We start from the raw sequence: 13,706 nt of genomic DNA, 5'->3' as shown, positions 1-13,706 counted from the left end.
ATAATTAAATGCCAACTAAAATTGTGCGGGAAATAAAAAATATATAAATAATTTAAATAATTTTAAAATATTAAAAAAAAAATTAAAAAACAAAAATTTAAGTAAACAAATAAAAAATAAATGAACAAATTAAAATTATAAAAATCCTAAGCACCTTAAATAAAAAATAAAAAAAATTAAAAAGTAATATTAATATTCAAAAATATAAAAAAACACTATTAAAAACAAGAAAAGTAAAAAAAATCAATACAAATTAAAATACTAAGAGAAATTAAAATATAATAATAATTTAGAAATTAAAAAAAAATGTTAAAAAAGAATAATTTAAATTTGATAAACAAGTAAAAAATGAATCAACTAATTAAAAATGTAAAAACCATAAAATTTATTTTAAAAAATTAAAACAAAAAAATAATAAAATTTAACAAATAATATTAATATTCAAAAATATAAAAAAAAACACTATTAAAAACAAGAAAAGTAAAAAAAATCAATACAAATTAAAATTCTAAGAGAAATTAAAATATAATAATAATTTAGAAATTAAAAAAAAATTTAAAAAAGAAAAATTTAAATTTGATAAACAAGTAAAAAATTAATCAACTAATTAAAAATATAAAAACAAAAAAATAATAAAATTTAACATGTAATAGTAATATTCAAAAACATAAAAAAAAACAAATCAGTACCAATAAAAGTCCTTCGAGAAATTAAAAAATTTATAATAATTTAATTTTTTTTTAATTTTTCATTAAAAATTGTTAAAAAATTTAAAAGAGAAAAATTTTAATTTAAATAAACAAGTAAAAAATAAATCAATTAATTAAAATTGTAAAAACCATAAAATTTATATAAAAAAAATTAAAACAAAAAAATAATAAAATTTAACAAATAATATTAATATTCAAAAACATAAAAAAAACAATTCAGTACCAATAAAAGTCCTTCGAGAAATTAAAAAATTTATAATAATTTAATTTTTTTTTAATTTTTCATTAAAAATTGTTAAAAAATTTAAAAGAGAAAAATTTTAATTTAAATAAACAAATAAAAATAAATGAAAAAATTAAAATAATAGCAACCTAAAAATCATAAAAGGATATAAAAACTTAAATTAAAAAGTTGAAAACAATAAAAACATATAAAATAATATTACAATATTAAAAAACTAGTTTAATAATTATTATTAATTAAATAGTTGCCAAATTAACATAGATAAACTAAAATAGAGAAATAATAATCACAAAAAATTAAAAATATTAAATGATTAAATGATTAAACTCATAAAAATAATGTTACCATAAAAAAAGAATTTAACCATAAAAAATAATATTTAAAAATTAAAAATATTAAATGATTTAACTCATAAAAATAATTTTACCATAAAAAAAAAGAATTTAACTATAAAAAATAACTAGATCACTAAAGCAGAAACTAAATACCGACTAATTTCATGAACAAGCGACCACAAAAATGATGAAGGAAATCAAAATACAAACATGCTTTGGATGGATGGATAATGTATATATTTAAGAATAGAAAATAAACTTTGCCAAACTAAAATTAAAGACGTTTTGGACCTTTCTAGATAAGAAAGTCTACAAAGAATTGAAATCGTATAAAAAAAAATGTTGAAGGTTGCCAACCGTTGGATTGAAATTGATTCCCAACGCTAAGGAAAAAACATTGCTAGTTCTAGTTAAATAAAGCAGTTTAAGAGAACGCACAGCTGAAATATTTTGTAAATGAGTTGCCAACGTTTTCAAAATTTTGATAAAATAAAATTTATTAAATAAACGAATTTTTTGGAAATTGCTTATCAAATTATATCTTTTAACAAGGAATATTATCTGACGAGAGATGACGCTTGAAGTAACCTTAAAAAATTTTAGGTGAAGAAAAGTGACCAAGCAGATAATATGAACTAAAAATAATGTGAATTACAATTTTTGTAAAAAATAACTACTTTTAGTTCCAATCAGTGCGATTTCAGGGTAAATAAAAATCGTAACTTTTACATAATGAATTTTTATTAGGTTATATTTTTAGGAAAAATTTTATCTGGTAAAAAAAAATAAATTTCAAATTAAGGGGTTATATCCACTTGAGAAATTCGATTTTTTTGTATATATGTATGTTCATACATACATATATGTCAATACATTAATGAACATTCTCCACAAATCTTGAAGTTGCGCCGGCAAATATTTTCAGAGATTTGAGCGTATTTGTAGGAATTTTATAACTTAGTGTAAGCGGCTTCTAAAACTTTAACCACGTTCATCACGAAACGTTGTTTTCAGAATGAGTGAGGAAAAGTTATCCAAAGAACTAAACCGATCAAACAGCTTATTCATCTATGTTAACAATATTTTTTTTTTTTAGTTTTTGGATTTGGGATAATTTTAATAAAAAATCTTCCTCACAGCCAGATACTTTTTTCGGAACTTCTTCCGAAGAACGGTAACGGGATCAAGAAAGTTTAAAAATTGTCTAAACGCATCGACGATTATTTAAGTACATGGATATAACCCATTAATCTTTTAATATAACAGCACTGTTGCCTTTAATATAAAAAATATAAGCGCTACAATAAATAAACTGCAACTAATATATAAAAAGTTGTACGCGTAAATACAAAACATTAAAATGCAATCCAAACAACACGGCGTGGAATTTAAGGTTAAGTCAGCTGACAAATATCTTTTAAAAACTCAATTAAATAAACTAGCTGCAGTATCTACAGCAAACGTAACGCTAAGATGCTGAATATAGCAGCATAACAGAGTTAAGGAAATGCTAAGAGCATTGCTTACCTTCTTCGTCCGCATTGAGCAAGGGATCGAACGCCTCCAGCACGCTGACGCGCGAACTGCAAAAGAGTGAGAATAAAGGATTAAAATACAGTTTTATACAAATATATGCAAGCGCACGATGCGCAAACATACTCATCCTCCTGACTCAGGTCAATCAAATCGCTGCCGGTGCGTGGCGGTTTGCGCGCAGGCGGCGTCTGTCGGCGTAAGCCAGCGGCACCACTACCGCTGCCGTTGGATAAAATTGCGGCCGCAGCTGACTGCGACTTGCTGAGCGGCATAGACGCCGCTGCGGCTGCGACATTGCCGGCTGCAGCAGCTGTTATATGTGGTGCGCCGTAGTAGGGCGTAGAGCTGCCGGGCAACGCGCCATATTGAAAACCATAGTGTGAAACCGTTGGCGGAAATTGTGGTGGCGTAGAAGCGGCTGCTGCGGTGGCGGTAGCTGGCGCGCTCTGCGTATAGTTGGCGGCATGCGTTGGCGCAGCAAAACCGCCCACTGTGGGCACATAACCAGCACGCGCTGGTGCATATGCCACACCGGCCGGCATAATGGCTGCCATATATTGTTGTTGCTGCTGTTGTTGTTGTTGTTGATAATACTGCTTTTGCTGCAGCTGCTGCTGTAGCGGCATATTGTAGAGTTTCTGCAACTCTTCGCTGGTGAGCGGCACTTTCTGCTGCGCCGGCGTGGGTGTAAAAGGCACCAATTGCATGCTGTTGCCAGCACCAGCGCCACCAACAGCACCCGGAGCCGCCCCACCTGCTGACGCGGCGTAGTGCTGCAAAAGTGCGGCGCTGTGTGTAGGCGTGCCAGCATGCCGGTAGCCCGCTGCAGCGTGCATTGGTGTAATGGGCGCTGCCGCAACGGGACCGAATGGCACCAAAGCAGTTTGTGGCGTCGTTGTTTGCAACTTCTGTAAATCTTCAATTAATTTCTCAAATGTATTGGATTGCGCCTCTTTGGAGGTGGGGCTGGAGAATGAAATGAGATCACTTTCGAGCAGTGTTGCTGGTGGCGTTTTGGAGCGTTCTCGTGATACCGCCGTTACAGCGGCCACATTCAATGACACATTATTATTGGCCTCCGAGTGACGACGACTGGGCGGTATTGGCGGCGCCGCTGATGTGCCAATGTCATTTGAATTGCCACGCGACTGCTGGTAACGCGTGCGCAATTGCGCATAGAAAGCCTTCGCCGATTCGGTAGATTGCTGTCGCTGCGGCACGGAATGTGTAGGTTGAAAGGAAGGCGATTGCGTTTCTGCGCGTTCGCTGTAATAATGTGCGGCAGTGCCATACTTCTTAGCACGACGATAATCGTCGAGCGCTTGTTGCTCCAAACTCAAAGCGGTGGCTTTGGCCAAGTCATCCTGAAATTGTTTATCGTAATCGACTTCCGATTGATTGGACATGTTCAAACAGTCACTCGGCTGTATTGGTTGTGGCGAAATCTGAAGGATAACAAAGGAAAATCATAAATAAAGTGAAGTATGAACACTAAGTTTTGCACTACAGCTCTAAACTCACAACTCTCTATTTTTATTGTAATCTGTATTGAAGTTATTTTTTTATTCTGCATACGCAAAACGCCTGCTTATTGCGCATTTAAATGTTTGATTACCAATTAACGTCTGTTTTTAAATTCCTTCCAACAATACCTCTGTTTGTCAAATGTTGTGTAGGGTTCCCAATACACCACAACTGTGGTTTTTCGCACAAAATACAAACTGCAGCTAAAATTCCAACAAGAACCCCAATAAAAGGCATATGCAATACCAACAACAACATGCGTTCATATAGCCAACAACATTTAATCAGTTTGTAGCGATTACTTTTGATAATATTCGTCGCTGCTTTTATCTAATTGAAGCTATAAAAACGTAATACATATTTAGCCAGACACATACATACAAAAACAAACTCACACATACACATGCATTCATGTATAATTATACCATATACATTTGTATGTTTCTTATCATAAAATGCATAGTAAAGTGTGAAATGTTAAAATGCTTGGACTGATAAATGTGATTGGAATAAATGTGAAATGTTAATTACCGCTGGGAACAGATAAAGCAGCGTAAGTACAGGTGAATAAATAATAACTGTCTGTGGCAATACTACATAATATTCACTAATGGGTTCTCTATGCAGAAAAAACTAGAAAATTTGTAGTAAATATAATTGATTATCAGTCGGTGTTGGTTTAATGAAGCGTAAATAATAATTAGAGTGCTTTTTATGCGGGAAAATGAATATGGATAATATTGCAATTCACGTCAAATAAGAAACAAAGTTAATTTCGACTGTACGGAAGCTATAATACCCTTCACAGGACGATTTTATATCATAGAAGTATATAAAAAGATTTCTTACATCATAAAAGGTTATTTATCTTGATTTTGATCGGTCGGTTTGTATGCCAGCTATAAATTATAGTGGCCCCATCTCCACAATTTGTTCGGAGATTGTAGCGTTGCTTTGGACAATCATCTTTTTAACTTTCGTGAAGCGCTTTCCAAATAAAATATTTGTTCATAAAAGATAAATCAAGTTCTTTTCAGTCGTTCAGTTTGTAAGTTATAGTTAATGCGAAACGATTTTTATCAGTTCATGCTATCCCAAAAAAAACATCGGCATCATACATACATATGTACATTATAAAAACTATTGTTAATTTATTAACTTTATAAAATACCAGTCACATGTAAGCACATTATCAGCTGTTTAAGTAGCACTGCATTTAAGTAAAAAAACCTTATCGCTGCAGCACGCTTTTGCGTAAATGCCCAGAAACAAGATGAAGCCACAAGAGAGAAGCATACCTCAAAACTGATAAGTCTTGAACTAAATCGGGTTTGAAGCACAGAACTTACTTTAAAAGGGCTTGTTAACATAAACAAATGTAAATAAAAAGAATTAATAATAATAAAATTGAAAAAAAAAAAAAAATTAAATATAAAAATAAAAAAAATTAATAAAATTAATAAAAATAAAAACAAATAAAATTACAAAAATTACAAAAATTAAAATAAAACAATAAAATCATACATATTAATATAAAAATATTTAAATTAATATAAAAAAAAAAAAATAACCAAACCAATAAAATCATATGTACATACATATGTATTTATGAAAAGAATAAAAAACAAATAGTCTACACTTTAATAGTACAGTTACCTTTATGGATATACTATATACCAATTATCGATTAAAGTTTCTGGAAAAATTATTTGATTATTTTTTCATGCCAAAACAATTATTCTCAAATATCTGGCTCTTCTGCCGGCATAAATGCAGTTGTAAGCCTATATCACATCTCTTAAGTATGTATGCACTCATAATTGATTTTATTCTGACGATATTTCTACTTCTAGTTCTTTCCATTTTAATTACAAAAACAATTTCTCTATTTACTTTTACTTCAGAATCGAATTCAATTAATCTTATTGAATTGAAAGAAATTGATTTGGATGCGGGTACATAAGACTTTAGGTCTATTTTTAGGTCAAACATTCACGATAAACAGACGTTGCACAAAAAGGGAGAAGATATCAATGAAATCGGTGTGGCACAACACTGCACTAATAGAAACAACGTAGACGTAATAATAGAATTATAAAAGAACAGTCAGCCGCGAAGCATTTCTTTGCGATGAGATAGTACAGGTGGTCTATGTGAAAGTATTTAAGACCTTGAATGTATTTGTAAACAAAATTAAGCCAATAATATGTTTGTTGATACATACAATGTATGTAAGTAATAAGAAAATTAAATAGTATACAGATACATATGTACATATGTATATATTTGAAAACAAAATCATTGCTTACGATTTGCTAAATTTGAATGAAACGCAAGGGCTGTTTGTTTATTGTTACTACTGTTGTTGTTATTATAGCTGATAACATACTGGTTTTGTGAGAATTCATACATATCGACTCTGTAGATTTGTATTGCATATGACGATTAAGGCTGGTCAAAGCTTAAATCAAACGCGTATGTGATGTGTGGAGGCAGGAAGTATTGAATATAAAATGAGGTTTATTGTACAGCGGTTGATAAGGCGTTTTGCTCACTTTGCAACCTATTTGGTTTTTATACCCTGAACATTAAGTTAAGTTCGGTTCGAAGTTTCTAACACCCCTGAAATCTGGAAATCCCACTGTAAATAACTGCTCACGTAGAAGTCGCAACGTGTATTTCGCATTTCAGATTATACTATTACAGATTATATTAAGGTGGACAATGAGATTTGCTCAGCCGGTTATTGTAGAACCGATTATTGCAGACCTAATGAATATGACTTCTAGCGCCATGAAAAACGTTGAGGATTCTGAAGAAGAAATTATTCAACTGCCTTTCAAAAATGATGTAACGCATTACTTTGCAATTTTAAATTCCTATTTAAATACGAATATTAATACACCTGACGATCTAGTGAACAGCGCTGAACAGATTAGAATCTCTTTTCACTAAAACAAACAAACAATAAAAAAACGTTCAGCCAAAAATTACAAAATACATGTTTTATGTATATAAGCAAAAAACTTTATGCGAAGTAAATAATTAACAATATGTATAAATCTATATTTTACAGCTTTTAATTATAACTTCGAGTTAGTGAAGTTTAATTACATACATGAGCAAAAAATAGTAAGACTTTTTTCATAACAATAAAATTCATTCGTAAGTTGTACAAATATGTATGTACATATATAAAAAAATATGATTAGGATATTGAATTTACAAGAAAGCAATACAATATGCGCATGTCAGCATATTTTGAACTCAAAACTCCAATTTCATTTTCCCAAAAATCAGCTGAAAAATCTAAAGTGTGATATCCAAGCTAAGAGACTGTAAACGTTAGAAAAGTAACTTCACTTCATCAAAAGTAGACAGAAAGCAAAATAAGTAAAAGTGGAAAACTTCATACAAATAAAACATTAGCAAAGTATGTCACAGCTTTAACGAGTTAGAAACCAAGTATGTGTTTGAAATCGTTAGAGCACAGCATGTACTAACCAACTAACATGGCAAACATAAATTTATATTGGTTGATTGTTGCACGCTGATGGCTAACACATTAAAAACAACAACATTTTAGTGGAACTAATAGCGCCTACTTACATACTTATATATTTATGTATATTGTATAGTTGTACTATATGCTTATTATAACTACGCCAAGTCAATGGCATGTGGATAGGTGCGTGACATTTAAGACAATCACTCAGGTACTCACTGACTAAAAGGCGTCATCGGCAAGCACATAAACATATGTATATGTATATACAATACATACATGTGTAAGCAAAGAAAGTGCGATTATATCAACTGGATTGCAAGTTTTGCAAATATCCGATTACCTTCTATAAAATGGAAACGAAAAACAGACAAATATAATATGCATGCAGGTAAACTGAAGCGATCAACGACACTTCTACAATATCTACGAGTAATCAAGAGAATTATATACATATATGTATGTGATATTCATAACTGCGATAATTCCCGAAAGACTTGACCAATGCAGCAATAACTTACCTACTTAAATTTTGGAAATGTATACGACGGCCGCTTTGTTCATAAGTATGCACATGTAGATATATGCAAATGTAGGCAAAATATATGCAAGTAGTTAAGGTGCTGCCGCGGTTGAAGAGTCCTCCTGTCCAGCGTATTTTGCTATACGTGATGGCGTGCCGCTTTGTGATTCAACTCTTTCTTTGATGAAGTATTTACAGTCTTTTGTTTCACAACGCTTATAGATAAAGGTACGTTTGCAATTAATTTTCAGTGTCCTACGTCATAATACTTCACTAGTTATGTTACTACTGTTATAGATTTTTTTTACTGCGCTATCGTATTTCCTTTTATTTTAACTTGTCTTACAATTTTCACCGAATGCATACACTCCCACAGAATTGAGATGTTATTTTTCCGTTCGGAATCCACTTAGTATTTTTCTTAAGCCCAATAACAAATTATATTTTAAGCTTGCTTTATAAAAACTATCTACACTTGTTCGCTTCTTTTTCGGCGTTTTATGTTGAAGCATACCACGGCTTTATGCCTAATTTGGTTACTAGTGAGTGGGGGTCATGTAAAAATTAAGTTAATAAAAAATCGCAACAAACTTTAACAGAAAATACAAAAATAATCAACTCGTCACCGATTGACGTTTCTAACTGAATGTAAGAAAAATTTTTAAAGGAACAGGGAGTATAGAAGAAATGTCAAAAACCAATTGACAGCTATCATCAATTTTGTATAACACTCTTCGTGACCAAGAAATTTTCGCCTTAATAAGCGTTTTCAAGTCATTTTATTATTTATATTTAAAATTTTTATTTAACAATTAGAAATTTTTATAAAATTAAATGCTTTCCCGCCATATATAAAATAGATATTTTAATTTTTATTTAAATATTTATAAATAAAAGTTTTACATGTTGTTTTTTTAGAATTCTTATTTATAATAAGTGATTGCCTATCTTATAGCCTTGACAGACGGCAGCGTTAATCCGGATTAACTGCGCACTTAATCAGATCCAAATTTGTAGGTGACAGACGGCAGCTATGCGAGTTTGAAACTCTCATAAACAGCTCATTGTCCTTTTTATAATATTTTCAATGAAAATTGATAGAAGATAAACATTACGGTTGTTAGCCGACCAATTTTTACCAAACCATTTTTTATTACAAAAACATATCAACACATTATTTTTAAAACTGCATCATAACATAGAAGTTTTATTGATATTATATTGAGAATTTGATAAACAGCTGTCAGGGTTGCTTGTATTTCATTCACAATAGATGAAAATTGGCCATTTTTAACAATGTTGCCAACGAAAATCTCACAAACTCCCTAAAATTTTGAGAGTTATTTTTGGATTCAGCAACGGAGTTAGCTGTGGTAACTCCTGAATTAATCCCGAAAAATGCAATTAATCTGGTTTAACGCTGCCGTCTGTCAATGCTATAACTCTTAGAAATTTCGAGTATTTAGTGGAGTTAACAACGGAGTTATCTTCACTAACTCCTTCATTAATCTGTGAGAAGAATGTAATGGCTCATTTAGATGACGTTATCCCCATGCTCGCTATACATATGTGAGTAATAAGTTAATAGCATTGACAGACGGCAGCGTTAAACCAGATTAATTGCATTTTTCGGGATTAATTCTGGAGTTACCACAGCTAACTCCGTTGCTGAATCCAAAAATAACTCTCACAATTTTAGGGAGTTTGTGAGAACTCTCACAATTTTAGGGAGTTTGTGAGATTTTCGTTGGCAACATTGTTAAAAATGGCCAATTTTCATCTATTGTGAATGAAATACAAGCAACCCTGACAGCTGTTTATCAAATTCTCAATATAATATCAATAAAACTTCTATGTTATGATGCAGTTTTAAAAATAATGTGTTGATATGTTTTTGTAATAAAAAATGGTTTGGTAAAAATTGGTCGGCTAACAACCGTAATGTTTATCTTCTATCAATTTTCATTGAAAATATTATAAAAAGGACAATGAGCTTTTTATGAGAGTTTCAAACTCGCATAGCTGCCGTCTGTCACCTACAAACTTGGATCTGATTAAGTGCGCAGTTAATCCGGATTAACGCTGCCGTCTGTCAAGGCTATTAGCTGTATTCGTTGGCAACATTGTTAAAAATGGCAATTTTTACTCTATTGTGAATGACAAACAAGCAACACTGACAGCTGTTTTTCAAACAAAGATGTTATGTTGCAGTTTTAGAAATAATATGTTGATATGTTTTTGTAAGAGAAAATGGTTTTGTGAAAATTGGTCGGCTAACAACTGCAATATTTATCTTCAATCCATTTTCATTGAAAATATTATAAAAAATGACAATCAACTGTTTACGAGAGTTTCAAACTCGCATATCTGCCGTCTGTCACCTACAAATTTGGATCTGATTAAGTGCGCAGTTAATCTGGATTAACTGAATTAATCCCGATGAATGCAGTACAAAAATAAAAAATACATTAAAAAATAATTCAGTTAACATTTGAATTATTAGTTTATTTTTATCTCGAAAATTATAACTAAAAATAAAGTTTACATTTTCATATCCAAACTTGAAATAAGAAATGTAAAATTAACATTTATCGCGTTTGCACACTTCGTACCCTACCATTTTGGTTATATTTAGAAAAGAAAGCTTACTTTTACTAATATATCAACAGAGTTTGTTTTGCCTTATTTATATGTATGTACTTGCTTTTAATTGTGGTGTTTCAGTTAAAAATCTTTTATTATTTACCCTTTTCAATCCAGCTTTTAATTTGAAAAAAAAAAAAAAATATTTGACACTCCAATTTTAAAGTTTAAAAAATATTTTCACAATTTTCAATTTTATTTATTTTAAATTTTTCTTATTAGATGTAAAAAAAAATTAATTTCAAATTTTAATTCCAAACATCTTGATTTAATTTTCAATTCCAAAAACAGTATTGGAAATTCGCAGCCAGTGTGCTTATCCAAATCACATGCGTTTTCGAATTCACGAAATCATTTTCACTATTGTTATGAAGTGTCACCTTGGGGCATTGAAATGGTCCGATGCGTGAACCGTTTAACACTATTTAAAAATATTTGTAAAGCAGCTATGTATGTACATATATGCCATATTAGTCCGATCCAAAAAACAATTTCTTCAAAGATTGTACGGTTGCCTTGGGCAATAATCCGTGCCAAATTTCGTGAAGATATCTCGTCAAATACAAAAATTTTCCGTGTAAGGACTTGTATTTGTTCAGTTAGTCTGGCAGCTATGTACGGGTTACCCACTCGAAGTGTTACCAAATTCAAACTGCTATAACTACCACACTATTAATGACAGCGCGCTTAAATTTACACCAATAACAAATCATTCCATTGTTTACAAGCGTACAAAAACATTTTAGTCTGTGTCGTGTGAAAAAAAAGTTATACGTGATGGAATTTAAACGTAATAGTGTGATTGCTTTATATTTGGCTGGAAAATCACAAGCAGCAATTGTTCGTCAGCTAAAACATCTCGAAGTGAACAAAATGTTTGTGTATCGCACTATAAATCGTTACAATGATACTGGCAGCATCGCAAAACGCCATGGAGGTGGTCATAAGAAAACAGCAACATCACCTGAGATGATTCGAAAAGTGAAGGCTCTACTTGAACGAAATCCACGTCGAAGTGGCAATCAAATGGCTAAAGAGCTGAAAATTTCGCAAAGTTCAATGCAACGACTGTTGAAAAATGAGCTAAAGGTCAAGCCTTACAAGTTCCAAAAAGGACACAATCTTACACCGCAGCAAAAAAAAGTTAGACTCGAAAGAGCGAAGGAGTTGTTACACTTGCACGAACGTGGCGAATTTCCGAACATTGTGTTTTCTGATGAGAAGAATTTCCCTATTGAGCAATTCATAAACTCTCAAAATGACCGTGTTTACTTGACCGAACGCACGTACGAGAATTTAAGCCTACGAATGGCCACCCGAAGTAATTTCCCATCGCAAGTGATGGTATGGGCTGCCGTGACCGCTGATGGGCGCTCTCCAGTCGTTTTCATCGAGCCTGGTGTCAAAGTAAATGCGACTTATTATCGTGAAAATATTTTGGAAGGTGCTTTAGAGCCGTGGGCACGTAAACACTTCGGCCGGAAAGAATGGACGTTCCAACAAGACTCGGCGCCGTCACATAAAGCGAGAATTAACCAAGAGTGGTTAAAAAATCATGTTCCACGCTTCATTTCGTCGACACAATGGCTTTCGAATTCACCAGACGCAAATCCGATGGACTTTTCCATCTGGTCCATTTTAGAGAGCAAGGTGCGGACTAAAAAATACACCAGTATGGATGCGCTCAAGAAAGCGATTGTACGTGAATGGGCCAAAATACCACAAGCTCACATTCGTGCAGCATGCAACTCGTTTTTTGACCGTTTGAGGGCCATAGTCAAGGCAAAAGGTGGCCATATCGAGCTAAAGTGAATGGATTCTAAATTTTTGATTATTTTCATACATTTTTGTCATTGGAATCAATAAAAATATTATCAAACTAAAAAATTATAGTCGTTTGAATAGGTAACACTTCGAGTGGGTAACCCTGTATATATGTATGTACATATGTATATGCTATAATAATCCGATATCGGCGATTCAGCTAAATGAGCAGCTTCTGAAAAGGGAGTGTGCAAATTTTCAGATCGATATCGCATAAACTAAGGAACTAGTCCGTTTATACAAATATATACAAACAGATGGATATGACTATATTAACTCAAACACTAAGGAACTAATTCGATTATATACAAATAGATGGACCTGATTAAATAAATTCGCAGCATGCAACGAGTCCCGCATGACTTTAACTCCCTCTTTGCATGCCCAGCAAACCTCACTCAACTAACACCCCATCCTTATGGTCTGACCCCGTCAAAACTGCACGTTTCCTAGGCCTGCGGTTAGATGACTTCGATGACAATCTACTTGCACCTTACCACCCAAGCGAATAACAACAGTCCATGTCTAATTTCGTGAAAATATCTCGGCAAATACAAAAGTTTTCCCTAGAAGGGCATGTATTTGATTGTTCAGTTTATGTGGAAGCATTATGCTATACAAATCCAATATCGGCGGTTCAGCCAAATGTGCAACTAGTTCTTTTATATACAAACAGGCGGACATGACCCAATCATAATATTTTTCAATATTACAAACTTCTTGCCGAATTTAATATTTCCTTTTCAGGGTATAAAAATATAACATTCGCAGTAATTATTAACAAATTTATTTCCTGAAACTAAATTTGCACTTGAAACTAGTACCATACAATTTGTTTTGTAAAGGTATTAAAAAAGGCCCA

At 32.2% G+C, this 13,706-nt stretch overlaps 1 protein-coding gene across 1 annotated transcript in view; it reads right to left on the bottom strand.

The window, feature by feature from the left end:
• Positions 1-9,006, bottom strand: part of LOC126763147 (phosphatidylinositol 4-phosphate 3-kinase C2 domain-containing subunit beta) — a 47,159-nt gene extending 38,153 nt beyond the window's left edge. The window contains exons 1-3 of the mRNA XM_050480399.1: positions 8,376-9,006; positions 2,949-4,270; positions 2,817-2,872 (exon numbers count right to left, since the gene is read on the bottom strand). Coding sequence (XP_050336356.1) covers positions 2,817-2,872; positions 2,949-4,231 — 1,339 coding nt within the window. The 5' untranslated portion in view covers positions 4,232-4,270; positions 8,376-9,006. The remainder of the gene's footprint in view (positions 1-2,816; positions 2,873-2,948; positions 4,271-8,375) is intronic.
• Between the last annotated feature and the right edge of the window lie 4,700 nt (positions 9,007-13,706).

This window comes from Bactrocera neohumeralis, chromosome 6, assembly GCF_024586455.1.
Source record: "Bactrocera neohumeralis isolate Rockhampton chromosome 6, APGP_CSIRO_Bneo_wtdbg2-racon-allhic-juicebox.fasta_v2, whole genome shotgun sequence".
NCBI lineage: Eukaryota > Metazoa > Arthropoda > Insecta > Diptera > Tephritidae > Bactrocera > Bactrocera neohumeralis.
This window is presented reverse-complemented; position numbering and strand designations above follow the sequence as displayed.